The sequence below is a fragment of the Phalacrocorax aristotelis genome, chromosome 17 (assembly GCF_949628215.1).
Source record: "Phalacrocorax aristotelis chromosome 17, bGulAri2.1, whole genome shotgun sequence".
NCBI lineage: Eukaryota > Metazoa > Chordata > Aves > Suliformes > Phalacrocoracidae > Phalacrocorax > Phalacrocorax aristotelis.
In genome coordinates, this window is record NC_134292.1 from 1,134,627 (window position 1) to 1,162,388 (window position 27,762).

At 46.4% G+C, this 27,762-nt stretch overlaps 1 protein-coding gene across 25 annotated transcripts in view; it reads right to left on the reverse strand.

Annotated features, from left to right (window-relative positions):
- The window catches only part of EXD3 (exonuclease 3'-5' domain containing 3), a 301,170-nt gene that overhangs the window by 223,879 nt on the left and 49,529 nt on the right, over positions 1-27,762 (reverse strand). For 24 of the 25 annotated variants that reach the window (XM_075112170.1, XM_075112169.1, XM_075112177.1 and 21 more), the window contains one exon: positions 5,713-5,826. In XM_075112170.1, the coding sequence (XP_074968271.1) occupies positions 5,713-5,749 (37 nt within the window). In that variant the 5' untranslated portion in view covers positions 5,750-5,826. Of the gene's footprint in view, positions 1-5,712; positions 5,827-6,198; positions 6,308-27,762 lie in introns of those variants that run through there. The other variant, XM_075112161.1, reaches the window with a different exon arrangement.

The following is a 27,762-nucleotide window of genomic DNA, read 5'->3' on the forward strand; positions in this document are numbered from 1 at the left end:
AAACACAAATGAATCCCTGCAGTGGCAGAGTCATTCCTCCCTCCCTGCGTTTTTACTCCCAAACCCTTTTGTTGAGGGGCAGACACCTTGGGCAGCTACGTGCTGCAGGCAACCCCCTCTGCTCCTACAGAGCGCATACCACCCTGCAGGTCCTTGTCGAGCTGGAGAAGAGGACACCTCTCTAGCAAACACAGGCTGTGGAGCCAGGGCAAGGAGGATGCGGAAAACCCTGTAAGCTCTCAAGGTGCTGCATGGTATCAGGCACCCAGAGGCAGTAAGGCGGTCCCAGGTTGTAGGACACAGTGCTTGTTTGATTTCACAGTATGTTTTTCCCCAAATGTTTCTTACCTGGGCCTTGCTAGAGTTTGTGAAGGTTGTTTGGGACTGTGGGATTTAACTTGACCCTTGTCTTCACCAGATTTATGTGAAAGAACCAGAGTGGGAGGAAACAGCTCTTATACTCCATCCCTTCTTGCAAAGAGGAATGTAGAGACCAGCAGGCAATTCATGGAAAACGTCTTTATCAATCAGTTTATGTTGTATGACCACATGTCCACTCTAAATATAATTCTTCTCAGTCACACAGTGTTTTCATATCCCTGGGCAAACAGCACTTACTATCACAAGCCCATTTCTTTGACTTTTCAGAGACTTTGGCAGTCCTGAGGACTTGTCTCCCCATGAACCATGATAGCCACTAGCACATGTCAGAAGGGGCTCACAAGTCCCTGCCTGCTTTCACTTCTTTGAGAATTACCAGTCCTCCTAGCCACAGTTTCTTGAAATAAACACCTCCGCTGCTCGCAGCGTCTCCCAGCGCAGCAGCACTTTTGCTCGGTGGTTTCAGCAAATCTGATCATGTTACTGCTGTCCCACGTTCCTTGCATTGCTCGGCTAGCATGTGGTGGATTGATTTCAAGTTGGCACTCTTGTACTTAAAAGGGACACTGCCAACAAATCACAGTCCTGTCTCTTTTTTTTTTTAACCCATTGCTGTCACAATGCATTATTAGATTAACAAAATAAATAAGAGATCAGTGCATGGAGGAAATGAGAGAATTGCACCCACTGCCTGTTAGAGTGATGTCTTCTTCCTCCAGACAGCATGACCAGGACAAGCAATGACACAATAAATTATTTTCTAGAAGGAAATTAAGAAATTTTGCATGCTGTTAATGTGAGCACTTTCCCATGTACAGTCAAGCAGCTTCACAAAGGGGAAGATTAATACTTTCACAAAACAGGGAAATGAGACTGCCAAATGCCACAAACTGTCTGGGGACTTCGGGTCTATGGCAGGACCTGAAACTAGGTTGCTGAGTGTTGCTTTTTTGGCTTTTAAAGTTGACGACTTCTATTGACAGCATCTACTTTCAGCCCTGACCAGTGGGGAAACCCAACTTTTCCTAGTTCTAGGCCATTGCCAAGTTGGGTAAGTTTTTTGGTTTTGTTATTGTCTTCACAAACATACAGCTATCACTGCTTTTTATTATCCTTCCCACCCACTGTAACTTTCACCTTCTTTTCTTTTTCAATTGGTGTTGTTCATGTGCTTTTCTGGTAGATTTAAAAACAATTGTTAGCATTTCGGAAACACCTTCAGATTTTAAATGAGGACTCCATAATACTGCATTCTGTAAAGACCTTAAATAAGAGACAACTTCTGTCCCACAGTGTACTGTAAAGGCATTTAAGGAGCTTACTCCCTACCCCACGCCTGTTGCAAGCACAAAGGACAATAAAAATGTGAAACACGGGAGAAGGAATGAAATAACCCCAGAAAGGCACATCTGGCTGGGCAGACGAGGTGCTTGTGCAGGTAGCCAGCATGGAGCTGGGGATTTTCTTGTTTATCAAGACTGTTAAGAGTTACACACTGTTTTTTTTACATTATAAAAAAGTATACAAAATATAAACCGCACGGAAAGATGTGTTACAAATAAAACCACCGTGTCGGCCAGTATGCATATGGGGTCAGAGTGACCAGATTTCAGTAGCACGCAATTTGCTTCCATAAAGTCTTCACCAATTACTTCCACAACTCTAGCCTACAAACCTTATCATTAAAACAACACACTCTTTCTTTAATTCTAGAGCTTAGACTTATATTCAAGTTTCATCCCAATTTCGCCAAAATGTAGCCTTAAGTGAATACTATTTTTGACTCTGAGTACACTGGGCACACTGCAAAGAAAGTCATGCTGCAGAAATTACTGACAGTAGCCTTTTCAGAGGGAAAAGTCAGAGGAAAGGCCGAAGGAATCCTGTAGTGTCAGTTAACTCAGGAAAAACACAACCCCAACAAAGTATTATTTTCTTACACTATGAGCAACTGCTGAAATTTCAGGGTAAGTTTTGAATTTACCATTAAGTTGGGCTCTAACTTGAATTTTAATCCAAACCCTCCAATGACCCAAACAGAGAAGTCTTGGAGGTGTTTTAATTCCACGCTAACTGAACAAGCTGATGTGCTTAGCTGACTCGGAGATGGGGGCTCAAACACATGGCAGCATCAGTTTGAAACAAGGACAAGGAGGGTAGGTGTAATTGCTGTGGTGGTTGACAGTCTTTCCATCCCCCTCCTTCCATTCCCAAGTACAAACCCGTCCTCTTGCTGTTGGACACAACCTACTAGGAGGCAGCTTTGGAGTGTCTCAGGCCAAAGAACAACAGAATGGCTTCCAAAATACCTACCGTAAAACACAGAGTGAGAACGTGGTAACACAGACAGGGCTCTATCTGTGTGGATGCTCACACCCAGAAAGACTAACCTAGGTGCTCAGTCTTACACAAAAAACATTCAAGCTAGACGTATAAGGAAAATTAAGCCTCAAATACTGAAAAGTTGCTTCTCTGTCAAGTTAGACTCTGTCATATCCAGTTGTGCAATAAGATTATACAGTGATCTTGAGAGGTGTTTCAGTGATTGCTCATCTTCTCCTAACAGCCAGCCTTTCCAGGCTTTTGCTACCAGGATCAAAATGAAATTCCCAGCTCAAATTTGGTGAGAATACTAAAGCCACACTGAAAAAAACCAAAACCAAACAGCTGTTTTAAGGAATGGTTAAAAAAAACATTAAAGACCAGACAGGCCTGAAATAGTATCTAAATACTGTAAAGCAGCTTTTAAACAAAACCAGTAACACAAGTAAAACGTTGCAGTTCAGTTCTGAGCCTTTTCTTGGAGAGAGGCACAGAATCACATTCAGCAAAGGTGATTCATTTAAAGGTGAGGCCTCCACCTTATTTATTTCCTCCTTCTTTAAGGCATCACAGATAGTGTTTGCCTCATCACTGTCCTTCCCTGAAGACCTGACAGAAACCTCTGCCTCCATCATGCCAGACAAAAGTCACTTCCTTCCCCTGTGGCCAGACACGTCACCCTTGGGTGCTCTGGACCAGCAAGCATACCCCGTCATTTCCTTGGCTTAGGGCTCCACAGTCTGCCAGTGCAGTAGCTTCGTTACTAAACATCAGCACTTTTCCTTCTTTTTCCCCTTTCTTCCTTTGTTAAGCTGCTTCTAAAGAGAAATTTTGAATATTGAAGTTATAATTATTGACTTATAGGTATCATATTTTGAATTTTTAATTTTTATTTCTAATTATCATATCTTTATATTTAATATTTATAATTATTGATTATAAAGGGAATGGAAGAAAATCCTCAGTAGCCTGTTGTCAGACAAAGCCTACGGATCAAACTGCCTTGTGCACGACTCCCGGCGGTTTGCGCTCACGCTGCCTCCAAAGTGTTTATGTGAAACGTGAGTTTTTCCCGTTGCGCTGCCGTGATTGTTTGGCTGGGCTGCGTGATGGATGGTGGAGAAGGTTGTGTCTGGAAATGTACTCCCCAGTCTACAGGAAGCTGAGGGGGCCTTTGCCAGAACTTCCTTCCTGCATACAAGCAGAGGACAGAATGGGAAAAACCTTGGCTCTCTCTTACCCTGAGAAAAGCGCTACCCTTCCAGCTGGATTACAGTAAAAATAATTTAATCTTTCACAAGATTATAATATCCTTCCTCTCTAAGTATAGCTGCAGTGGTAGCAAGGCTTCGATAATGAAATGAACTGACAATGTAGAACTTACTAGGTGGCTACAGAGTGGTGGTGCTGGAAGCTGAACAAATGGAAGTCCAGATTTGAAGACGCCTGTCTTCAGTCAAGATATAAATCATCAGTGGCTCAGACCTGTTTAACACAGAATCCTGACTCCAGGAGTAACCAGTGCTATGCACTTCAACAGAAGGTGTAAAATCCACACAAGCAGTACATTGGAAATGTGTCCCTCTCGACAGCTTAATTCTGCCTGTTTTAGAGAATGGATCTAAACTCAAAGCATGACATCTACTGCCCAGCAAAAATAACGCTGCTATGAGCATTCTATGAATGTTCTGACCATGCAATCCACACTTTTCTCATGAGCACCCAGGATGGTTTGTGTTACGGAGGCTTTCCTTGAATGTCTTTTTCCAAAGACCCAGCTTCTAGATCCTTTTGTGGATGATTCATGACTCCGCATGACATCCTGATGTGTAATTTTCATCCGTTCACAGTAAAAGAAACACATGCAGAGTATTAAAGAATAGATATTCCACGTTACCACAGGAATTTTCCAAAAATTTTCCATTCTTGAACTCCCAGCTTCAAACCCATGGACAACAGCAAGGTCTTTAGTGTAGGCAGGTGTTCAAACTCATCAACCTGCTTTGCCTACAGCCACATGGGCTGCGACAGCAAGAGCATGGCACAAGGGTGGCGGCCATGAGGACCACCTTCCCTGGTAACCTGGCAAGGGGATACCCTAGCACTCCCGTCAGGCAGGTATTGTGTGGATGAGTTTGCCCAAGCAAGTCTGAAAAAGGGAGGAAGAAACTCTTGGTACTTTTGACAACAAAAGAAAAAATCCCCAAACCTGTGAGCAGACAGGTCTTGTAACAGCCTCTGTTTCTGAAAAAGGAATCAGACAAGAAGACCTCACCAATTAACAAAGAGTAGGGAACAACGGAAACTCTCAAAAAATAGCCCTCACGTCAGGACTAAGAATGCCCCTTTACATATCCAAAAAAGCACACAGCTGAGCAAGAGCCTGGGAGGCTGCAGGCGCTGCTTCTGGCTTACGTGCCGCCCAGGCCCTTCTCCTCTGCAGAAGCTGCCAGCAGCACTAGATGATACTGAATTCCAACAACCAAAGATGGAGATGGAAGAGGAGAAGAAATTTATGGCAGGACTGAGCCAGAATAACTAACAAATTCCTGTCTGTTCAACCTCTCCAGTGAGGACCCTAACACTGAAACTTTGTGGGACATACGTGAAAATGGTACGTGTGTGCATCTCCCGTGGGCCTTATTTTATAGGACACAGCAATTACAAAAGCAGTTAATGAGAAAAACTAAACTATGGATAAAATCTATTGAGTTGTGTTAACGCACAACAATAACAATCACGTGTTCTTCTGAACTGTTGAGAAGTTATAAAAACAGTTGTTATAAAAACTTGCAACCTGGAATACAGTTCTAAGAACGCTGATATCTAGATGTGGACCAGAAAACCTTGAAGATCTGCTAACCTTCATGGCATGCAATTTAGCACTGAATTCATAGGTTTTGCTCTATTTGTGACTCAGCATTCTCCGCCAATAGCAAAATAAATGGAAAGCAAATCATGCTGAATGAACGGAAGACAAACAAACACTTCGACAAGCAGAAAACTCACCAGTAGGCTGATCACTTGAGTCACTGTCCTCATTCATCGTCCCAAAGGCAGCACCGAATCAGGATGCTGAACTTTGTTGTCCACAGCCTAGAGTTGGTAGCCCAAGCTCTTACTCTGAAAAGAAAAAAATGGAGTGTCACTATCAAACTGTAAGAACTTCACCCTGTGTGACAAAGGAAATATCTTGTGTGTGGTCTGTTGCCGTTGTATCTAAGCAAGATAGCGGAGAAAGTGTGTGCACACACAGCTCAGGGTAGAATTCATATTACATTGCCTGAAGATCAGAGAACTAAATGGTGAATGGGTGAATGCAGTCAACCAAGAAACACTGAAAAGTGGCATCTAAAATCTTATGCAAGTTAAAACAACATGTAGTTAAAACAACATCTGGATTCCTGGAATAGGTCAAGATTAGCTTTCAATTTCATTTGCACAAACAGGAGTCTCTAACGCTGTTTACATGATTAACCAAACAAAAAACCAGACCTATCTATCTTCCAAACTGTACAAACATTCCACGTGAAATGTTTTTGCCATAGCTAAACAGCTCCTCCTCTTTGCTTGCTTGCCTTTCCACTCATCACATCTCGACTGTGGTAGACTTGGGAACAGAACCCATGTCTCCCAAATCCCAGTCCAGTGCCTTAACCACCACATCCTTCCTGCTGAATCACATTGCAGAACTGTTTATCAGGAAGGAAATTCCCCCTCGAGAGTACTCACTCTGAGTGTGCTGGTGGAACACAAATGCTTAGAAAAATACAAATGGACTAGCAATAAAACAAGTGATTTAAGTCACTGTACGACAGGCTGAAGGTATACACCAGTATATTGGGTTTGTTAGCAGCAGTATAAGTAAGGCACCATCGGGCAGGATGTTACACAGAACATGCAGGTCATCTGGATGTCCTCAGAGTCATAGCCTCCTGCTCTTTTAAAGATGATACGTAACTTTGGAAACGACTATCCCGTGCTTAGCATTAGCTGGATGTCACTCAGGGGGGGATTCAAGGCGTTTATATTCTTATCAGGCACCATAAAGGTCACCTTTGGTAGCACCTAACACCACACTGCTAAGTGCAAGCAGCTGTAGTACGTGGTCTAGTGGGTCAGAATTAACTTCAACATGTTGTACTAGCGAAGGACTGAGGCTTTCTTTAAGGTCTTTAGCAAAAAAGAAAAGAAAAAAAAAAAAAAGGGAGGGCAGTGGGGAACATACCAAAAGTGGAACAAATACATTTTAGCCTAAACACAGTTCACCCCATTAGTCGCCTAGAAACAAAAAGGGTTGTAATTCATCTGTGATCTGTCAGAGGACACAAACCTACTGAAACAGCAAGTTCATGGTCCAGGGCTCTGAAGAATGTGGCTCTGCTCGGCAGTTGGGGAAAGGAGAAGAATTTCTCCACTTGCAAGCAGTGGCTTTCCAGGTTGCATCCTGCCAGACCCCACCACAGTGACTGACACAAACACGGGCTTGGGCAGATTCCCAGAACTCTGAACTTCTTTTACACTCCCTTTCAAATGTCATTGTATAGAAATTCCAGCAGGACAGACTCTTGAGGGGCAGGGAACCAAACCCTCAATCACAACGTCCTGGTGTGATGTTCATAGATCTACAGCACATCACACAAGGCGAGCTGCCGCCAGCGAGCCACCTCGAGAGCAGACCCAAGGGAGATGTGCTCAGTCTCCAGTGCACGGCACTGCTATGGGGCCATGGGACAGCTAAGGGCCAGCTCCATCCCACAGACACCGGCAGGGCCCCATGGTCTCTGCTGGACACACCAGCCCCACGGGAAGGCAGTCTTCTCCCCAGATGAGCCTGGTCTGAGGGCAGCCATCCCAGCACGCACCCACGGGAGCACCTGTAAGCCTCTGTTCCCTACGACATCCTCTTCTGTTTGCCCATTAAGCTTCAAGACTGATCCCCACTCATCCCCAATCATGCCAGAAGCACCTCCCAACGCAAATGCAGGGAGTATCAGTGCAGCTCTGGAGACACAAAGCCCCTCCAAGGGCACTTTGTGAAGGATCCATCTACCACATGCAGAGACCTGCATCTCACTGAACCATCTAGGCTCCCTGTCTGGGCAGTGGAGGTACAGAGGCATCTCTAGGGAGCTCACCCAAACAGGGATGACTTGAAGAAGACATCAATGGAGTAACCTGTTTCTCTCCCATGGCCGTCTAGACAGTCTCGATGGCAACCTCAGATGAAGGCATTTACGTCCAACCAGCTGAATCCCACTCTCCATCATTACCTTACCCCAGAGCTGAACATACTGGCTGTACCACAGCACATCAGGAAGTATCAGGCAAAGCACCAGTATCAAACAAAATCAAATGTCACTGCTTTGAAGTTTGGTATTTTGAACCTATCACCTATTTATTCTTTCTGTGTTACTTTAATTGCCTACAATTTGTGTGTTTATCTTAATATATCTACATGGATACAAGAGTCAGACAGAGGCAGACTCTTCTCAGTGGTGCCCAGTGACAGGAGAAAAGGCAGTGGGCATGAACTGAAATATAGGAAATCATGTTTAAACATTGGGAAAAAAAGGACTTCTTTTTTCTTTGTTTTTTTTACTGTATGAGTGATCAAGCACTGGAACAGGCTGCCCAGAGTGGTTGTAGAGCCTCCATCCTGAGTGGACACAGTCCTGAGCAGCCTGCTGTAACTGACCCTGCTCTGAGCATGGGGTTGGAGGGGGCAACCTCTAGAGGTCCCCTCCCACCTCAGCTATTCTGCAATTCTGTAGTACACTTGAAGACTGTATATTAAAAGACTCCTTACATTTGGGATGTATGCAGTTGAAGACGGCCAATCCTTATTACCTAGGGGTAATGCCTGAGATTTTCAGAGAAACTGTCGTGCTATCCCCAGCCTGTTCCCTGTTCTTCACCCCTCCAGGAATCGCTGTTCGCTGCAGAGATCTGCCTCTGTTTTGTTCTGCAACACTTTGTAGTTTTTTTCACATCACTGGTATCAGAACATCCAAAAATTTACTGAAGTTAAAGTTTCCTGCCAAGATACACTTTGAGGCACTTCTTCCATTCTTTTCAACAGTAAAGAACAGTCACAATTTCTCCTCAAGGCTTCTTTCAACCTTGACATTATCTATAAACCCTCAAGCCTTGCTTTTATACATCATATGAGAGTAATTTAAGAATTAATATTAAATGTAATTCAATTGTTTTTCACTAAAAAGGCTAGTCTCTCTCATTCCTTGCCTGCTATTTTTGTAGTCAGGATCAAGCTTGTGTTTTTCCCCTATGAGGTCACCCCACTTAGGTCTAAATCAAGTGTGTCCAGAGGGAGAACGTAACTCCACATCTCTAATCCTGCAGGATGTTGTGATCAGTTTACAGTGGTGAATAACAGCACACTAGAAGGCAATTGCTGTTTCGGATGTCTTCTGCTTGGTCCAAGGCATTCCCCATACAGAAACCCAGCCATGGAACAGCTAAACAAAAAGGCTTTTGCAAAGCACTGCCAATCTGCTTCTGCAAGGACTTCTGATTTTTCTTCAGAGCAGGTGTGGGCACTGTTAAGCTCTTGATCTGGGGACTAATGCCATACAGGAGCGGTTTGCTTCATACTTAATCAAAATGAGCTAACATCATTCTGAATAATGCACGTAGTCTGAAGCAAAAAGGATGAATGCCTAGTAAAGGTCTGATGCCACCTCTGCCTGCAGTTCATAACTGCCCCAAAGGTGAAGTAACATTCAGGTAGACGGGAAGGCTTTTTCACCTGCCTGCGTAAACAGAGCTCACGGTCCTGCTTCCTCAGTGACAGCTGAGGCCACAGCCACCCCCAGACAGGGAACTGGAGGCCACCGGTTTCCTTTTGAGCGATTTCGGCGCAAGCAAGGCCACCATGGGGCTGGGGCGGACAAGAGACTCCCGAACCCTCAGCTTCGAGCCCTGCTGAGAAAAGCAGTAAATCTCTCTCCTGATAGTTTGTTAACCCTCTGCGGGGTCAACTCCTGTGCTGTTGTCTGAAGCTCTGTCATAGCTGGAGCTTTCCTTAAAGCCCAGAAGCTGGGTGAAGAAACTGCATAAAAAATCTTATCTCTCCCCAGAAAACGTCACCAGAACAAAAAAGCAGGTTTCTATTCCGCTTGGTTATGGAAAAAGATTTGAAAATGTGAAGTGAGAGTAACATAGAGCTTTAGAAACAAGAAGACAAATACTAGGAAGCAATGTTTATTTGTAGTCTTCTCCATACTGAGAATTTTAGGCGTATCTCACATTTTTGCAACCTGCCTTTTATTGCTTTATTGTTACAGAACATACAGGCACACACAGCAAAAGATATCTAGCATTACAGATCCCTCTGCAGCAAAAATGTCAGTTAGGAGTGTGGGCGAAGGAGCTGTAGTCCTAGAAGTCCTAATGGAGCATTATCTGGAGACCATGGGGGCCTTTTCATTGACTTTTACAGACTTTGGATCCTGGACTTAAAACCAGTTAGGCAGCCCTGTGGTCAGATTTGGCTTTTAGGCTCCCATCAGCCACAAGCCCAACACTTCATTCTTCACAATGCACCAGCGACGCCACACCAGCCAAAATCTCTGCTCCGCTCTAGAATTACGGCACCTCAGACTTCAGTATGTCATGAATTACCTATGCACCAAGCCTATTTACAAGCAATCTCAGTAGCCTATGTTATTTCAAAGTGGAAAGAAGTGATTGAGAGACCTGTGGCCTCTTCATACCACAGGCTGAAATGCAAATAGCAGTTCCACCTATTTTTACAGTCTTTCCTTTATCACATAAATCTTTACCCAGAAATAGAAACTTCACTTCTCTGTGATAAGGATATAGAAAAAAACCCACTGATGCTAGCATTAAAAAAAAAAAAAAAAAGACAAGACAAAAAAAGGCAGCAGAAGCTATCAGCCAGTGCCTGCCAACAAGACTGCACCTGTGCAGCGGCACAGGCAACCTCAGCTCCTCACCACCATCCCGAGGTGGGCAGGGCTCCACTGGACCCCTCAGGCCAGCTGAGGAGCTCGCCTGGACAGGTCTGCGCAGCACCAGCAGGACCATTGGCACAGCAGAAGCCAGCAGTCGAGTGGGTTACTGGGAACAGGCCAGGACAAGACCCTGCAGCTAAAAGCCACCTTCTGAATCAATTAAGTTTATATGGGTTCATTCTAAGAAGGAGATCATTCTTTCTCTGCTTTGGTGTAATGGAATTATTATTAAATGATCATAGATTTTTGATCATTTATGGGACTAATTTAATCTTTTCCATACCATTATTATCATAATAAGATTCATTGGAACTGCTAAAGGCTCAAACCGGAACAAATACAGCAGAAACCAGTAGAGCTACACAGTTCCAGCATAAACCCTCTGCCTCATTAGTTCTGACATTAAAACTAGAAAGCAGCTGACAAAATATCAACAGATGTCTATCAATGGCTGTGGACAAGGTTATCCCCCTCAGCATGGTGAAACCCGCCAGCTTGACTAGAATGTACTTTTAATGGAAGATCCTGTCCAAGTTTCTAACATCAATAAGCAAATTGTTGTGACACCAAGGGCATAAATAAAACCTGAACCCATGCAGAAAGCCCTGTACACCAGAGAACGTGTCTTCCTGCACGCATGCTGAATGTCCAGCACATCATCAGCATCAACAGGATACCAAGAATAAAACAACCGTCGTATGCAGGTACCAACCATGCGGAGCAATATTTGAATCCAAGAAGTTCACGCCCAGCCTTTCCTAACCTATAGCTGACTCTGCAAATCACAGGCCAGCAGCTAATTTCTGTATGTTTTACTCCTGACAGTAGAGCTGACCCTACATTACCAAAGCAGCAACTTCAAACGGCTGGGTCACCGCTTCCCTTCCAGCCAGGATAAACAGTTTACCAGCAGCAATCGACTGAAGTTAACGAAGCGACACACTACTTCATTCAATCTGCAGCGGTACAGCGAGAAGGGCCATTCCAGGGGGTGGGCAGGGACAACCTGACAGAACTGCCTGCACTGAGGTGAGCCCTCCTTTCCTAAGCAGGGAAAAACGAAGAAGAAAAAAAAATTCACAGCTTGGACTTCAGTTCCTGAAAGCCCAGGAAGGCCTTTAAACATGATGCTTCAGTGATCTCTGTCCCAAAGCTCTCCCATTGGAGGGACCCCGTGACTCCCAAGGCATGCAAAGCCCAGGCACACACACCTGGGGCATTTGGTAAGAACAACGTCCACCTTTTGCTCTTGCAGATCCGAAGGGTCACAGATAGGTAGGATGAAATAAATACCTCAACGATTCCTAAGTATCCCTGCAACCTCCAGAGCTATACCTGGGAGACAGTTTACTATCTGCCTTCCTGGAAGCTAGTCGCAACAGAGCGTCTAAGAGATTCATTGCACCAAGAGCAAAAAAAAAAGCCTGGCAGCGGCCTCCTCTGTCACCACACTGCTGGCTCTGAGCATCTTTTAAAAGGCTCCCAGGACAACATCCCTCATCCCCTGCAAATCTCCACTCCTACCAAGAGGCTCCTGCAGACCGACAGCACGTATGGATGCAAACTTGCCTACACACCCAAGTGTGGGATTACAGCTGCTGATCCCTGCCTTTCCTTATTTCCCCCAACCTTCTTGAAGTATGTGTGAAGCCCTCCTACTCCGCCAGCAACACGAATGGGTATTACTACGCAGACCAAACTCTCCCTGCTCATCTCACACTCCTTACGCCTCAATGGCATTCAGCCTCTTGGAGAACTCATCCTGGAAATAACCAGCACAACTAAAGTCACTGCTGAAACTCGGGGCGAGGCTTCAAGGGTGTTTCTGGGTGTCCAAGGTGGTTCTCTCACTCCGCTCCAGCCCATAAAAGGCTGTTGGCTCCAGAACACAAGGTGCTGCCGTTCCCACCTGCTTTTCCCTTTAGAGGCGGAAAGAGGGAGGCTGTTTGTTGGTCTCTGGCACCCTCTGCTGACAAACCACCACGACCTGTCCCATCCCTGCAAGCCCATCCACTGCCCAAGGCATGCACAGAAGTTTCAGACTTGAAGGGCCATGTCCCGCTAACATAATCCACATCTCCTTTTCTAGATAAACATTTCATAATGTAAAATTTCTCTTATTTATTTGGTCAGGTATTTCCATAAAATTATACTAATCACAGATGTCCCTTCTTCCCCTTCGTTTGCTCCAGCAACCGAGCACTCCGTGTAAAGGAAGGCGCCCTACACGCCTATCTTTGGTGTTACCTAAACCCCCTTGTATTTCTCACCCTTTCCACCCACCAGTGACCCCCAGCACCTTGCACACAGCATCTATCCTCTCCCTTCTTTCTGAAAAGGCAGGTACCAGGGAGGATACCTAAACTCCAACAGTAATTTGGAGAATGAAAAGGGCAATAAACCAAAGCACAATGTTCCTGCTCAGGTATCAGCAGGGATTATCAGAGTCTATTACCCCTGGAAGGGAACCGTCTGAACCCTTCCAGTCCCTCGCTTCTGATCCACAGTTCCCTCAACAATCCCCACCCCACACTTGGCACACACCATCTGCAGTATCACGACCCTTCCATGTCCCTGAACTGGGCAGGAGGACGAACCTGGAAGATGGGGCTGTGCCTGGCTGGGGGCTCTGTGCCACCCGCCTCCACCAGAGCAACCTGGCACCGATGAAGGAAAGGGGAGATATCGTCTCACGCACTTTTGTGACGTATCCCAGCACCAATCCTGCAATGTGTCTAATGCGTGGTGCCGCACACAAAGGCACGCGGATACACTGAGGTGTTTGAACGTGACCAGCGACACCCAAACCCTCCGCGCTCGGCAGGCACCAGAAGCGAAGGGGTTTGCTAAACTGAATCGCTAACATGACACATCCTGACCCTGCTGTGTTGTTCTTCAAGATTCCTGTGGAACAACGAGCACCAAGAACGGAGAATATTCTGTGTAAAGGCAACAGTGAAACAGAAACCTAATCTTCAGAGAAGTGTTAACTTTAGAGATTGATTTTCAGCCTTGTTACTGTCTGCATTTTTCTGCTTCTTGTTTTTCCCTTATTCATGTGAAGGCAAGGCTAGAAGAACAAGCCCTGCATGACAGTTAGCACACTCACAAGCAAGGTCTGCAAGGTGCAACTGTACCAGCAGCCAGAGCAGATGCCATAAAAGAAGAGACGAGTGCTCATAGTGGGGGACTCTCTGTTAAAAGGCACTGAGGCACCCAACCGCTGACCTGACGGGGTCACAAGAGGTTTGCTCCCTTCCAGGAGCTGAGATCTGAGACGTCGCTGAGAGGGTGCCACAGCTCGTCAAGAGCACAGATTACTATCTGCTGCCACTCTTCCACGTGGGCACAAATGATGTTATAAGCCAGAGCCTGGGCAGAACCACGGAAGACTATAAAGCCCTGGGAGAGCAAGTGAAAAATAGTGGTGCCCAAGTCATCTTCTCCTCCATTTTACCAGCTGGAGAAAAAGGGGCAGCCAACAACAGACGAGCAGGGCAAATCAACTCTTGGCTACGCGGCTGGTGCCGTCACGAGGGTTTTGGCTTTTATGACAATGGGACTTTCCCCATCAGCCACAGCCTGAGGGAGGGATGGAATCCCCGGGTCTAGAAGGGGCAAGGGGCTCTGGCAGCAGGCTGGCCAGCTTGGTGAGGCGGGCTTTAAACTGAAGGACTCGGGAGGTGGGGGACATACTGGCAACGCTAACGCCATCACATCCGACGGGGAATAAGCCAGGCCAACCAGAGCAGTGACAGAGGTGCTTTAGCTGCCTCATGAGAAGACAATCAGAAGACCAACCACCTCGAGGGTGTGCGTGGCTATCGTGGGTCTTTGTGCACGCCTCCAGGGAAACCCGCGTGCTCAGTTACCGCTCTGAAACGCCCGTACACCAACGCAGGCAGCGTGGGGAACAAACAGGAGGAACTAGGGGTCTGTGTGCGGTCGCAGGGCCGTGATTGCATTGCAGTCACAGAGACACGGCGGGACAGCTCGCATGGCTGGAATGCTGTCGTGGAGGGCTACAGGCTTTTGAGGAAAGGCGGGCCAGCAAGGCGAGGTGGGGGAGTTGCTCTTTATGTGAGGGAGCGGCTAGAACCTATCGAGCTCTGCCGAGGGGTGGAGGAAGGACGAGTCGAGAGCTTATGGGTAAAAATTAAGGGGCAGGAAATATGGGTGACATTGTTGTGGGCGTTTGCTCCAGGCCACCGGATCAGGAGGAGGAAGGCAATGAGGCCTCCTACAGACAGCTGGAAGTAGCCTCACAATCGCAGGCCCTGGTTCTCATGGGGGACTTCGACCACCCTGGTATTTGCTGGAAAAGCAACATGGCGAGGTGCGCACAATCCAGGAGGTTCCTGCAGAGCATCAGGGATAACTTTTTGATGCAGATGTTGGAGGAGCCAACAAGGCGAGATGTGCTGCTCAATCTTATACTAACGAACAAGGAAGGGCTGGTTGAGGATGTGAGGGTTGGGGGTAGCCTTGGCTGCAGTGACCATGACATGGCTGAGTTCAGGATACTGCATGGTAGAAGCAGGGCAACAAGTAGGATTACAACCCTGGACTTCAGGAGAGCTAAACCTGGCCTCTTCAAAGACCTGCTTGGAGGAACCCCATGGGCTAGGGCTCTAGAAGGTTGGGGGGATCCAAGAGAGCTGGTCAATATTCAAGGACCATTTCCTCCAAACTCAAGATTGGTGCATCCCCATGAGGAAGAAGTCAAGCAAAGGAGCCAGGAGACCTGCATGGATGAGCAAAGAGCTTCTAGAGAAACTCAAATGGAAGAGGGAGGTTCACAGTATGTGGAAAAAGGGACTGGCCTCTTGGGAGGAATGTAGGAATGTTGTCAGGGTGTGCAGTGATGCAACGAGGAAGGCCAAGACCCACTTGAAACTAAATCTGGCAAGGGATGTCAAGGAGAACAAGCAGGGCTTCTTCAAATACATCAGTAGTAAAAGACTGGGGAAACTGTGGGCCCACTGTTGAATGAGGTGGGGAGACCTGATGACGCAGGATGCAGAGGAGGCAGAGTTACCGAATGCCTGCTTTGCTTCAGTCTTTACTGCTAAGGCTGGCCCTGAGGCATCTCAGCCACCAGAGGGGAGAGAGAAAGTCTGGAAAAAGGAAGACTTCCCCTTGGTTGAGGAGGACTGGGTTAGAGATCATTTAGGCAAACTGGATCCTCGCAAATCCATGGGCTCCGATGGGATGCACCCGCGAGTGCTGAGGGAGCTGGCGGATGTTCTTGCTGAGCCACTCTCCAACATCTTTGAAAGGTCATGGAGGACAGGAGAGGTGCCCAAGGACTGCAGGGTGGCCAATGTCACTCCAGTCTTCACAAAGGGCAAGAAGGAGAACCCAGGAAACTATAGGCCAGTCAGCCTCACCTCCATTCCTGGAAAGGTGATGGAAGAGTTCATGCTGGAGGTTATCTCCAAGCGCGTAGAGGAAAAGAAGTTGTCAGAAGTAGTCAGCATGGATTCCCCAATGGGAGACCATGGTTGGCCAACCTGATAGCCTTCTATGATGGTGTGACTGGCTGGGTAGATGAAGGGAGAGCAGTGGATGTTGTCTACCTCAACTTCAGCAAGGCTTTTGATGCTGTCTCCCATCACATCCTCATAGGTAAGCTTAGGAAGCGTGGGTTAGATGAGTGGACAATGAGATGGATTGAGAACAGCAGAGCTCAGAGGGTCATGACTGATGGCACAGAGTCTGGTTGGAGGCCCATAACTAGCGATATTCCCAGGGGTCTGTCCAGTCCTGTTCAACATATACATCAAGGACCTGGATGAAGATACAGAGCGCACCCTCAGCAAGTTCGCTGACGATACCGAGCTGGGAGGAGCGGCTGACGCACCAGAAGGCTGTGCTGCGAGACCTGGCCAGGCTGGAGAGCTGGGCCCAGGGGAACCTCAGGGAATTCAGCAAGAGCAAGTGCAAGGTCCTGCCCCTGGGGAGGAACAGCCCCCCACACCAGCACAGGCTGGGGGGGACCTGCTGGAGAGCGGCTCTGCTGAGAAGGCCCTGGGGGTGCTGGGGGGCACCGAGGTGACCCTGAGCCAGCACCAGGCCCTTGGGGCCAAGGGGGCCAGCGGTGTCCTCGGGTGCATGGAAAGGAGCGTGGCCAGCAGGGTGAGGGAGGTTCTCCTCCCCCTCTGCTCTGCCCCAGTGAGGCCACATCTGGGGTGCTGCGTCCAGTTCTGGGCCCCCCAGTTCAAGAAGGACAGGGAACTGCTGGAGCAAGGCCAGCGCAGAGCTGCCAAGGGGATCAGGGGCTGGAGCATCTCCCTTGTGAGGAAAGGCTGAGAGACCTGGGTCTGTCCAGCCTGGAGAAGAGAAGGCTGAGGGGGGATCTCATCAGTGCTTGTCCATATCTGAAGGGTGGGTGTCAGGAGGATGGGCCAGACTCTTTTCAGTGGTGCCCAATGCCAGGCCAAGGGGCCACGGGCACAAGCTGGAATATGGGAAGTTCCACTTCAATATGAGAAACAACCCCTTCCCTGTGCGGGTGCCAGAGCAGGGGCACAGGCTGCCCAGAGAGGCTGTGGGGTCCCTTCCCTGGAGACATTCACACCCCACCTGGACGCGGTCCTGTGCCCCTGCTCTGGGGGTGCCTGCTCCAGGGGTGCCTTCCAGCCCCCGCCAGCCTGGGATTCTGTGATACGCTGAGTAAACCAAAAGACAGCTTGCAGGCTGAATAGACACATACACCAGTACTTTCTAAAAGTTATTTCAAACCCATACAGGTTGTACTTAACCTACCAAGGATCTCCACTTCAGGAGAAATAATCCCAAAGGATCACTCCACCTCCAAACCAGCGCCTTAAAAAAACTAAGGAAGCTTTGGAAATATGCAGTGCAGGATTTCAACCAGAATCAAAGTGCAAAAAAATCTTCTTAGCAAACAGAAAAACAGGTCAGGGTGAACACATTTATAAATTTAATTCCAATTTGTTGGCCACTACTGAAAGCTGCTATAATATTAAAAAAAAAAAATTTGAAAAACACTAAAAAGCCAGGGGACTAAATAATGAAGACAATTGTAATAGTAACATGTAAATCCTTCTTACTAGGAGATACTGTGTAGTTTCTTTAAACGCTGACAATTCAGTATTTCTAGAGCTCTCTCTCAAATTAAAAATAAGCTTACTTTGCTTTCTTTTTTCCAGCCCTAGAATAGCCTTGTGTTAACAATGTAAGCACACCACCACCGGTGTGACCTCACTAATTCCCAAAACAGAGCCAGGGCTGTTTCATTTTGACTTCTTCAGGCACTTTGCCTGCTTCCCAGCATTTTGATTTCAAGTTTAGGCACCACTGTTAAGCAATGAACCCAGCATTATTAACATCTGTTCAGCGCGCTGTGACAGAGAGTGTTTGAACGTTTTCTCCTGGATTGCTGAGGAAGCTTTATCATCTTGCCTAAACTTCTTCATCTTCTTTTTTTATAACACATTAACCATCCTCCAGCGTCTGACACTTACGAAAGGCTTTGACAGACATGCTCTGGCAAACGTAGCTGTGGCAGATGAAGACACTGCTCTCGCCAGCTGTTTGTCCTACCTTGCTCTGCCAGGAGACAGCACAGCTGGCTGGAAGCTTGCACGCCCAGTGCCTCAGCTCTCAATTTTGGCATGTTAATGTGAACAGTGGGTGAAAGTATTTGTGCAAAACTGCTGGGGTCTGGGCTAGAGAAACTGAGATACGAGGACGCATTCCTTCTGCAGCACTAATAAACAGTGGGGGACAGTCATCTCCTAAATTATTGCAGCTGTTTGGCCAACAGGCATGAGTCAGAGCACTAACACACACAGATCATCAATGCATGCAGGAACATGGTCTGAACTCTTACCTCCTGCTGAATACTTCACTTTGGGGGTTGCTCCTAAGGGATCACTAAGACAGACTCTTCAGCCACATTGACACAGCAAAGTTTTGGAAGTGCAATTATGTTGGTAAAAGTGCAGTAAAAACAATCACTTCCTGACTGACAGATGCTCAAGCAAACTCCCAGACAAAACAGATACAATTTTAAGAATCGTGGCATTTACAGGAGGAGGGAGGGAGGGACAAAAGTTTGTCTTTGACAAAACCACTTTTTTTCTTTTAAAAGAAGAGTTGAAGCTTTCCTTCTCCTGAGGGCTTTGCTTGAATAGCTCATAGCTCTAGCTATAGACACAACACTAAACACATAAACCTTTACAGGATGGATGAGTAATTTCAGCAATCCAGTAAATTTTCTCCATCTTGATCTGCTTCCCTTGCTAATCTCCCTTTCTATTCACTCAAAGGAGCTTAAACTCTTCTGTGTTGATTTCTCCTTGATTACTTTCACTCCAGACCACATCTAAACGGTACCAGAATCAAAGCAGAATAATCCAAGGATTTCCTCTCAAATCAACATTTCCTCTGTTATCCCTGTTGTTAGCAAATCCCTCAGATCCCAACTGTCTGCAGCTCCTCATCTTCCACCCTCGCCTGGAGTTACTAACAGGCTGCCCACACCCGGAGCGGAGCCGGCAGCTCTGCAGCTTGCACAGGTTTCAGGCAACACTGAAGATTATGGTCAAGCCCCTTTTACATCTCCCAAAGGCATTGCTATTACGCCTTGTCAACATTTTCAGAATTCAGGAGTCCCAGAAGCTACCGGCATTTTAATATCCAGGTTATCTTATCAGGCTTGACCTAGATTTCCTTCACAGTTTTTTTTCCTCACCTCAGATCTGATAGTCCTTGTCAACAAGAAGATGCTACCCATTTTAGTAAGTTTTGCCTCTTACTTCTGTTTGTCTTTTACCCACATCATTACCTGTGGGTCCTCCTATCTCCTTCAGGGAATATCCTCAGTTAACTGCAGCAACAGAAGGCAGCAAGGAGGGAGCTGGATGACAGGGAGGATGCAGAGGCCAGAGCTGCGGCAATCAGAGATCAACTGCCAGCACCTGGTAATGACTGAAAAGCTGGAGGAGACAGTGGCTTTTCTGTGGCTGAAGATCCTGACTACTACTTGAAACATAAATTAAGGGATGACCAATTACCATCTTGAGACTTTGACCACATCTCTTTATAACACAAGCTACTAACTTTATAACACAAGCAACACTATAAATCTTAGAATGCACAGGGCCTTGTTTGCCTACTCTCTGAGACCTGTGTCCTGAACGATTTCACCTGTTGGCACCTAAGGCACCGACACCCCCATATCAATACTTCAGGGTGAGGGTTCTCACGGCTTCTTTCTGAACGAGTTTCACTTTCAGTGTCATCACCAGATGACATCCAGGTCAATGAAGGCTGCTCATTCAAGTCAGTTAAGGCTTTGTCAAGCTTTTAGAGCATGAAGGCAATAGCTCCACCACGTTCTCCTTGTAGGCTTCCTCATGCTTGTACCCACAGCACAAGAAACAACATCCTCCTGGACTGCAGGGACAACATCAAATCCCACAAAGTCAGAACAAAGTTGAGTTACATTATTCACCACACACACTGTGCGCTGAATTTTGATCTCTTCCCAAGCCATATCAGTGTTATCTACATGATGCCTGATAATAAATTACTTTCAAAACTCCTCTGGGGAGAGCTCTTCCTCACCCTTTATCTCCCGAACAAGCTTAGAGAAGGTCTTCTTCAGAAAGCAGGCTTTGAATGCAGTGATTAGCAATCAGTGGGATTCACAAGGACATCTTTGGTGGCATAAACAGCTTGCACATGGGACATGGGTTTGTTATCAAGTTGGTGGGAGATGATATTGTCCAAAACAAGGAGAGTTTTGAGGTCCATGTTCTGTTCTCACAGAACTCCTGGAAGGCTGGCACCAAGAAACCACTCCTGAAACTCCTGTGTAGTAAGCCTGGTTTTTTCCGGATGACCGGAAGATGGGTCTTCAATAACCAACTCATTGCCCTTTGGATCTTATCATGATAAACTAGCAAGGGCTTTACTTTCCAGTCTCCTCCTGCAACACCATCCAACAAATGGGTCAGACTGTCTCAGGGAACGGAGTAGCCAAGTTCAAAGGCTCAGATTAATTTTCAGAAGCGTTTTGAGCAGCACTATGCACAGTCACTGTGAAACTGTCTGCTCAGATCATGAGATCTCAATAGTTACAGGAGTCTCTACCACTATCATTAGAAGAAGTTAAGAAAAATGTTGTATTAGCCAGCTTTTGGGCTGTTACGCATCCATAAACAATATTATTAACCTGAAAGGCATGTGTTTTTCTCAGTATGATTTATTAGTTGCACTTATAGTTGCAATAATCATGGTCTAATTTTTCAGAAAGTACTACAGGTTATGCATGGTTTTAACCACCTTTTGAAAGACCTTTAATGATGAATCGACCCATAAAATAATACAAATATTAGAACCAACTTATTATTCTCCTTTAGGCATGGGCAGGAATATCTGATTTATGTCTGCCAAATGATTTGGCATCTGAACAACTGGCAACAAATTCAAAGTGAAACAGCAAAGCTGTGGGCAACCGCTAGAAAGATTGGGATTCTTTGCCTTTTCATTTCAACATGAAATGCCACGTCTACTCTGGGATGTTATAATCTAATTCACTTGTTCACAGGGCAGCAAGTAAGCTACATCAAGATAGTGTGCTTCTGCACTGCTTTGCCACAATGCCATAAAGTACCTCTCTTATTAAGCATTATGTATGCGCAGGTCCACACTTGATCAAAGTAACCACTGGAGAGAGACCTCACCCTGGAGTGCTCTCCCGCAAAGCTCTCCACTGCAAGTCTGCAGATGCCTACCAGAAATTGCAGGGTCTGAAAAGCAAACTAAAAGGGAACCAGGACTTCTTTGGTATCGCTAGGTCAGCCAGTACCACCACCACACTGCTGGCAGGCATTGTGGGGGCGATGCTGTGGGATACCTGCTTATGGTGATCAGTAAAAAGGTGAGGATGCTGCACGCTCTGACCAAAATCGGCAGAACTGATGCATGTCTCAGCTGCAGAGAGATCAGCTCTTCAAATTTCTTCTTAAACCCCACAGAGGCTTCATGCTGTATGGGACCAGCATTGCACAATGCCCAAAGGATGCACAGTAACAGCAGCGTTGGGTGCGTCGACTGACAGTCACTGCAGAAGGGTGCTCTGTTGCATCTGCTCGCCTCTCCATTGCTTGCATCGCACCTCTTTCCATGGCCACACACTTTCTTGGAAATCTTTAAAACTGTCTTAAAAGTTGGTAAGAATGGTCCTAAATATCATCCCTTCCCACACTTCTGTGCCTTAATGGCCCTCCACACTGGGAAGCTAGGCAGTGATATTCTTTAAATATTTATCCTGGCCTTATTTTTCCTGCTTGCTGTCTTAAGAAAGGTGCTCAGTAGTCAGCATGCATTAGCTCAGAGAAAAGTCCCCTCACTCCCTTTGTCAGTGAAAGACATCTCAGCCTCCCTGCAGATACTAACCTTTGCCAGGCCAGGTTTTACAGAAAATAAATGAGGGGAGATATACATAACCCCGCTGGTGCCACCACCAGAGCCACAGGTCTGCAGCAGCAATGCTTGAAACCAAATCGAGACAGCCCAGCCACTGAAACAGCTCGCTCCAGCTTTGAGTGCTGCTGTTACAGTGCTATGGGAAGCACACGAGTATTTATTTACTGCTCACGTTCATTACCTGAGCAGCAGAGCAATGTCTCTTTTGTCTAGTTTCCAAGCAATAGGTGAAGTGCAGAGCAATGTAGAAAGCCATAAGCACAGCTCTCCCTGCAGGGTGTTTCAGTGAGGCGAGACAAGAGAAAGCAGGAAAGGGTCTTGCTAAACAAGAAAGGTGCTAGCTGACAAGATAGGCAGGACTGCTCTTTGTAGCTGTCCCATGTGTTCCGCATCTTGTTTGAGGTACCTTTGGATTCAGTGATGAACCAACTGCGTCCCTTGCAGAAATGCAGCCCAGTTTCTTAGGGCTGTGTGTACCTGTGGGCTGTTGCAGTCCCTCTTCAGGAACTTCTATCAGGCTAATGATGGAAATAAGGTGCAGGAAAGTTGATATTTAAGCTCATTATCAGAAAGGAAATTTCTCACAGCCTGATGGTGGGTAAGGAAAACATTATTTGGTTAAAAACCAAGAAACTCTACAACAGAATAGGGCACTGCTGCAACAGGCAGAAGCAGAGGGACTGCTCAAGGTGTAGCACTTCAAAACACATCCCTGTGAATCTCAAAGAAAAGACAACCTCCTGAGAAGTGGGATCTTCCAGCCCCAGTGAAGATGCCATTCTGCAAACTGAGGAACCACTAACTTTGTTCACATATAGGGCCAGATGGGCACAATGCACTTGAGGAAGAACGACAACATTCCCCCTCCACGCAGGTAAGCCTGATCGCACAAATGCTCCTCACCGTGTCGCTCAGCTTCTCCAGATCACTGTGCCCCATAGCTTCTCCAAAGCCTTCTGGGACACAAAAAAGGAAATCTGAGGTGACATGCTGAAAATGGAGAACTGCAACCTCCTAAAAATGATTAATCACTTCAAATGCTGAAACAATACCCTTTGTCAAAGCTGTGGGTGGGTTGGCACAGCTCCTGCTGAAGAGGAACACCATCTTCACTGGTGTGAAAGCATGGAGCGGCATCCTGTGCTGATGGGATACTCGACCCGAATTTCTTTCAAGGTACCTTCACCACCTCCTTTAGCCTCAGAGTTTGTGAGTTTGTGGAAAACAGGCAGACAGAAGCAGCCCGGGCCAACAACGTCCTGAACCAGAGACACCGTGCGGGTGCAGCAGGAGGAGGAAAGCTGTTCATTGGCGGTAACTGAGGGCTGCTCGCTATTTACTGGGAGGAAGAACATCTTTTAGATGTTCTGTGCATCCCTCTAGGAAGCTACAACGGACATTTAGCAAGTGAGGCACTATGGGGACTCCACAAACTTCCGTGAGACCTGCAAGCAGCAGGCGTCAGCTGTAAACGCTTCGCTGTCCTGCGACTCCCGCGCGTCACACAGCGCCAAGCCCCACGCTGGTGCATAAGGGAGAATTAGCAGAAAGAGGCCCCGAGAGGCACAGTGTCTGTGTCCAGATAAGATCTTTGAAGCACCGGGCTGCAGCTATGTTCCTACATTTTAATTAATCTTAAGAAAGGCAGTAACATTTCATTTTCTTGATGGTTGGGGCAAACCCGCAGCCCAGCCATTTTAAGAAAGGAACACTAAGAAAATAAACACCAGTATCTGAGACCAAGGCATTTCTGACCTATGCTTTAAATCAGCATTCGCAGCTTTATCACCATTTCCCTACCGCCTGGGATGCTGAATGCATTGTCTTCCCCTGCCCGGATGAGGAAGGACGCTGACGCATGGCACAGCCTACCCACTTTGCCTCACTCAGCAAACAAAGAGGAAGCTTGCAAAGGCGAGATCAATAACTGGAAGACACAGAGGCAGTTTGTCCCCAACCCTCGACAGTTAATCCTGATGCACGATCCCCCTGTGAATTAAAAATGCTTGATACATACTGCCTCTAGCCGTGATTAAACCTCTAATGACACACACTCTCTGATAGATTAGAAGTATTTGTTCTGTGGTCACAAAACACTACAAAGAATGAAAAGCCTCCAAGAAAAAAAACAAACAAACAAAAAACCAGGAGGCTTGAAACTTAAAAACAACACTAGACACTAAGAAATAAGTGGCTTCTAAGTGTTGGCTTAAGAGTGCAATACAGTAACAGAACAATTTTAGGTAGTTGCCATAAAAAAAACTTGTATCTGCTACAACGCTATTTCTTATTACATAGAATGCAATTATTTGTCAGTATCAGTTTACAAAGGCAGATGCCAATTTAAAAGCAAGCAAACCACTGCAAGCGCAGCAGGATGTTAAATGTGTATTATTGAATGGCTAAGTTGGACCACTTTAAAAAGGACTGACTATTGACTTTATTTCTATATACTCCTTGGTTTGGAGATGATATACAGACTAGAATCTATGCTAACACCAGCATTTCAATATACTGCTTGAATTCACTCTCTATACATTATTTCTGTATTTCAAATTGGATTTTATGATCTCAAATTCAGAAGCAAGGCGAAGGCAGTGTAGTACCGTACCTATGGCCACTGCAACATGCCTTCTGAATGCCACTCTTCACACTAACTTACCTATGCATAATTGATAATGTCTTTACTCAGATTCTCATCCAGGTCCAGTTCAGAGTCTGTGGGAGGGAATTTAACCTGGCAACACTTGTCACAGATTAAGAATAAGAAAAAGGAGCGAGGGAAAAGCTATAAAGGTACAAGGACTGAGGATACCAGAATACATACATTAAAAAATCTGCCTTTCCAAGTATAACTTACATTGCCTCGCTCTTCCTGAATGCTCAGAACTAGTTCACAGGCAGTTAAATTATATTGTTGTTTCTCAGATGACAGAAGCTCAATTAAAAATGCTCAAAGTAACCAGCTCTGAGACTTGGAACAGAGCTCTGGAGACCTCCGGCGCTCCTCAGGAAAAAGGAGAAGCACTGTACTAGCACGGAGGACGTGCCTGCTGTACTAAAAGGCAGATGCCTTCAGAGCACTCTATGTTTAGTCATCTCTTTATCAAACCCTTAACTAATTAAACAATCCTCTTGTCAACGAGGACAGTCATTGTCTGTGTGACCGATGCCCTGTAAACATAATGGGATAATCTGCCTTTCTCCTTTTTTTCTCCCTCAATTCTTCCAAACAGCTGGGGGATGCGCTGCCTGCTCTCCAGGAAGCCTCCGCTCATCTGTCATTCTTCGCTGCTCGCAGCGCTCCGCTGCTGCACGCAGCATCAGAAGCCAAGCTTAAGACAATAACGCCTCAGAGAGACCAACAATCAATCTGATACCATGCCATTAAAGAGTCCCCAGGCCTCCAAAGGGCTGAGCGAACAATTAGGAGGGAAAAAGAAGCGATTCCTGGATAGAATTGACAATTAAGACTATATTGATCTACAAACAAGATCTTTAGCAAAAGATGCTCAAATGAAAGCATTTCCAGTACCCTCTTTTGACTTCAGTACCAGGGAAGAAAGAGCTTGCAAAGGATATAGCTTTGATCAGATGGCATCAGGCTTGCTCTTACATCTGCACAGTCACAGCAGCAAAGCTGTTAGTCAACCATTAAAGACTCAAAGTCACACTTTCAAAGATGATCTCCAGCCCCAGGTACCCAAGGCAACAGCTCATCTCAGAGTAACTTGGTGTGCGGACATGCCATGATCAACAGAAATTAGAGAAGGCAACTATTTTCTCATGTGAAACAAGGACAACGTAGGTTGCAGAACCCAAAGGTTTGCTGGTACGTCCCCACGCGGTACACAGGGGCCCTTCTGGACGCCGGGAGCGTCTCCCCCTCAGCAGGCTTTGGCGAAAGGACTCCGGTCACCCCCGTCAAGCTGAGCTGCACAGCTCTGTTACCCCATTGACATAATCATCACAAAAGCCATTACCTGTCACAGCTCTTCTCCATGAAATTTTCTGTTTTCCTACTTACACCACCAGCAGCAATCTAGACTTATGTTCTATAGGAAATTCAGACTACCCAGTAAACCACACAGATTTTGCAGAACAGTTGTTCCCAGGAGAGAAGCGGCAGCCAGGCTGGGCGGGCAGTCCTTGCTCCCGTCCCAGGTGTCACTCCCCAAGCCCTGCGGACACAGGCTAGGACAGTCTGCCGCTCTCCTCCAGGGTGCTGCGGGGGCAATGGCCACGCGTGACTTCACTGACTGTAACCGGTGATAACCACGGTTCATTTGATATCAGGAGATTTGTACATATCTGCTGGTTTGACTAAGGAGGGAATGCGGTATTTCTGTACAAAAGGTGAGGAGGAGGAGGAAGGGGGCAGTGGGAAGGGAAGGCTGAATAATACCCAAATATGAAAACTCTTCAGTACCCATCAAAAGAAAGCTCAAGGCCCTCTGCAGATTAATCCATCATCAGTTGTATCATCGGAAATACCAGATTAGCAAAATCTTCACTAACCACCCGGGCAGTACCTGACAGTACTATTTCACACAGAGAACAGCAGAAGACAAAGGGCTTAGCTCAAGCAGGACAACTCTTTTCTTCTCCTGAGCAACTCCACTCCATCACAGCCCAGCTTTGAGGAGAAACCCCCTCCCCTGCTCCCCCACAAAGTACTCAAAGGCCCACTTCAGGCCGTGATTCAATGACTACCTAGAGCCGTACTCCCACCTACGATGGAGAGTGAAACAACCTCAGCCCATCATAATCCACGGAGGCTAATAAAGGAGTGTGAGACACTCAAGCGGTGTACACACCCTCCCGAGGAACCCATGGAGGTATTCAGGTGTCCATCCACTTGACTTCACTCAGCCCCACCTTGAACAAGTTGTCAGTTGGCTTTAAGCTCCTCCAAAGGAGACACAACAGTGATGTGTCCTGTGCTCAGGGCAGAACAAAACCCAGGATACAGCATGTACAATACAAAGTCTGTTTCTTTTTGCACCTCATCTAGACCACGGCAGGGAAAAAAATGTAAGACTGCTCTATTTTTAACCTACCACCATGAGAGACTCCACTGAGCCATGCTCAAATCTGAACAAGTTCCTCATCTCAATCCAAGTTAAACTCAGCAAGTGTAAAAAGACACCCCAAATGGAATATATCAAAGCCAAAATGATGTTAGCCTAGCAAAACTGCAAAAATTTCCATACCTGTAACAAAACAACTAGCAATATCGGCCTTAAGGCTCTTTTTCCACGCTTTCTCCCCTTTTTGTTTTTTCCTTTCCTGGTGCTCCCTCCCCACCTCACCATTGCAGCCAAGTTTTAAACAATATACATGAAAATACCAGCTTTCAGTCTGTTCCTGGAGTTGCCAAGTTAATGAAGCCACATGGCATCCCAGGGCACTCTGGAGGGGAGGGTTCAAAATGCTTGTTAGTGCAGCCTGCACTGCTCTAAAAAATGTAAAGCGTTTCAAACTGGTGAGCATTTCCCTTTCTTTCTCCCCTGCTCTCCAAGTACAAGAGCATTCAGATTTCCAAATACATATTATGGAAAGAATGAAGCACTTCTGGAAAAAGTGAAAGGCCGGTTTG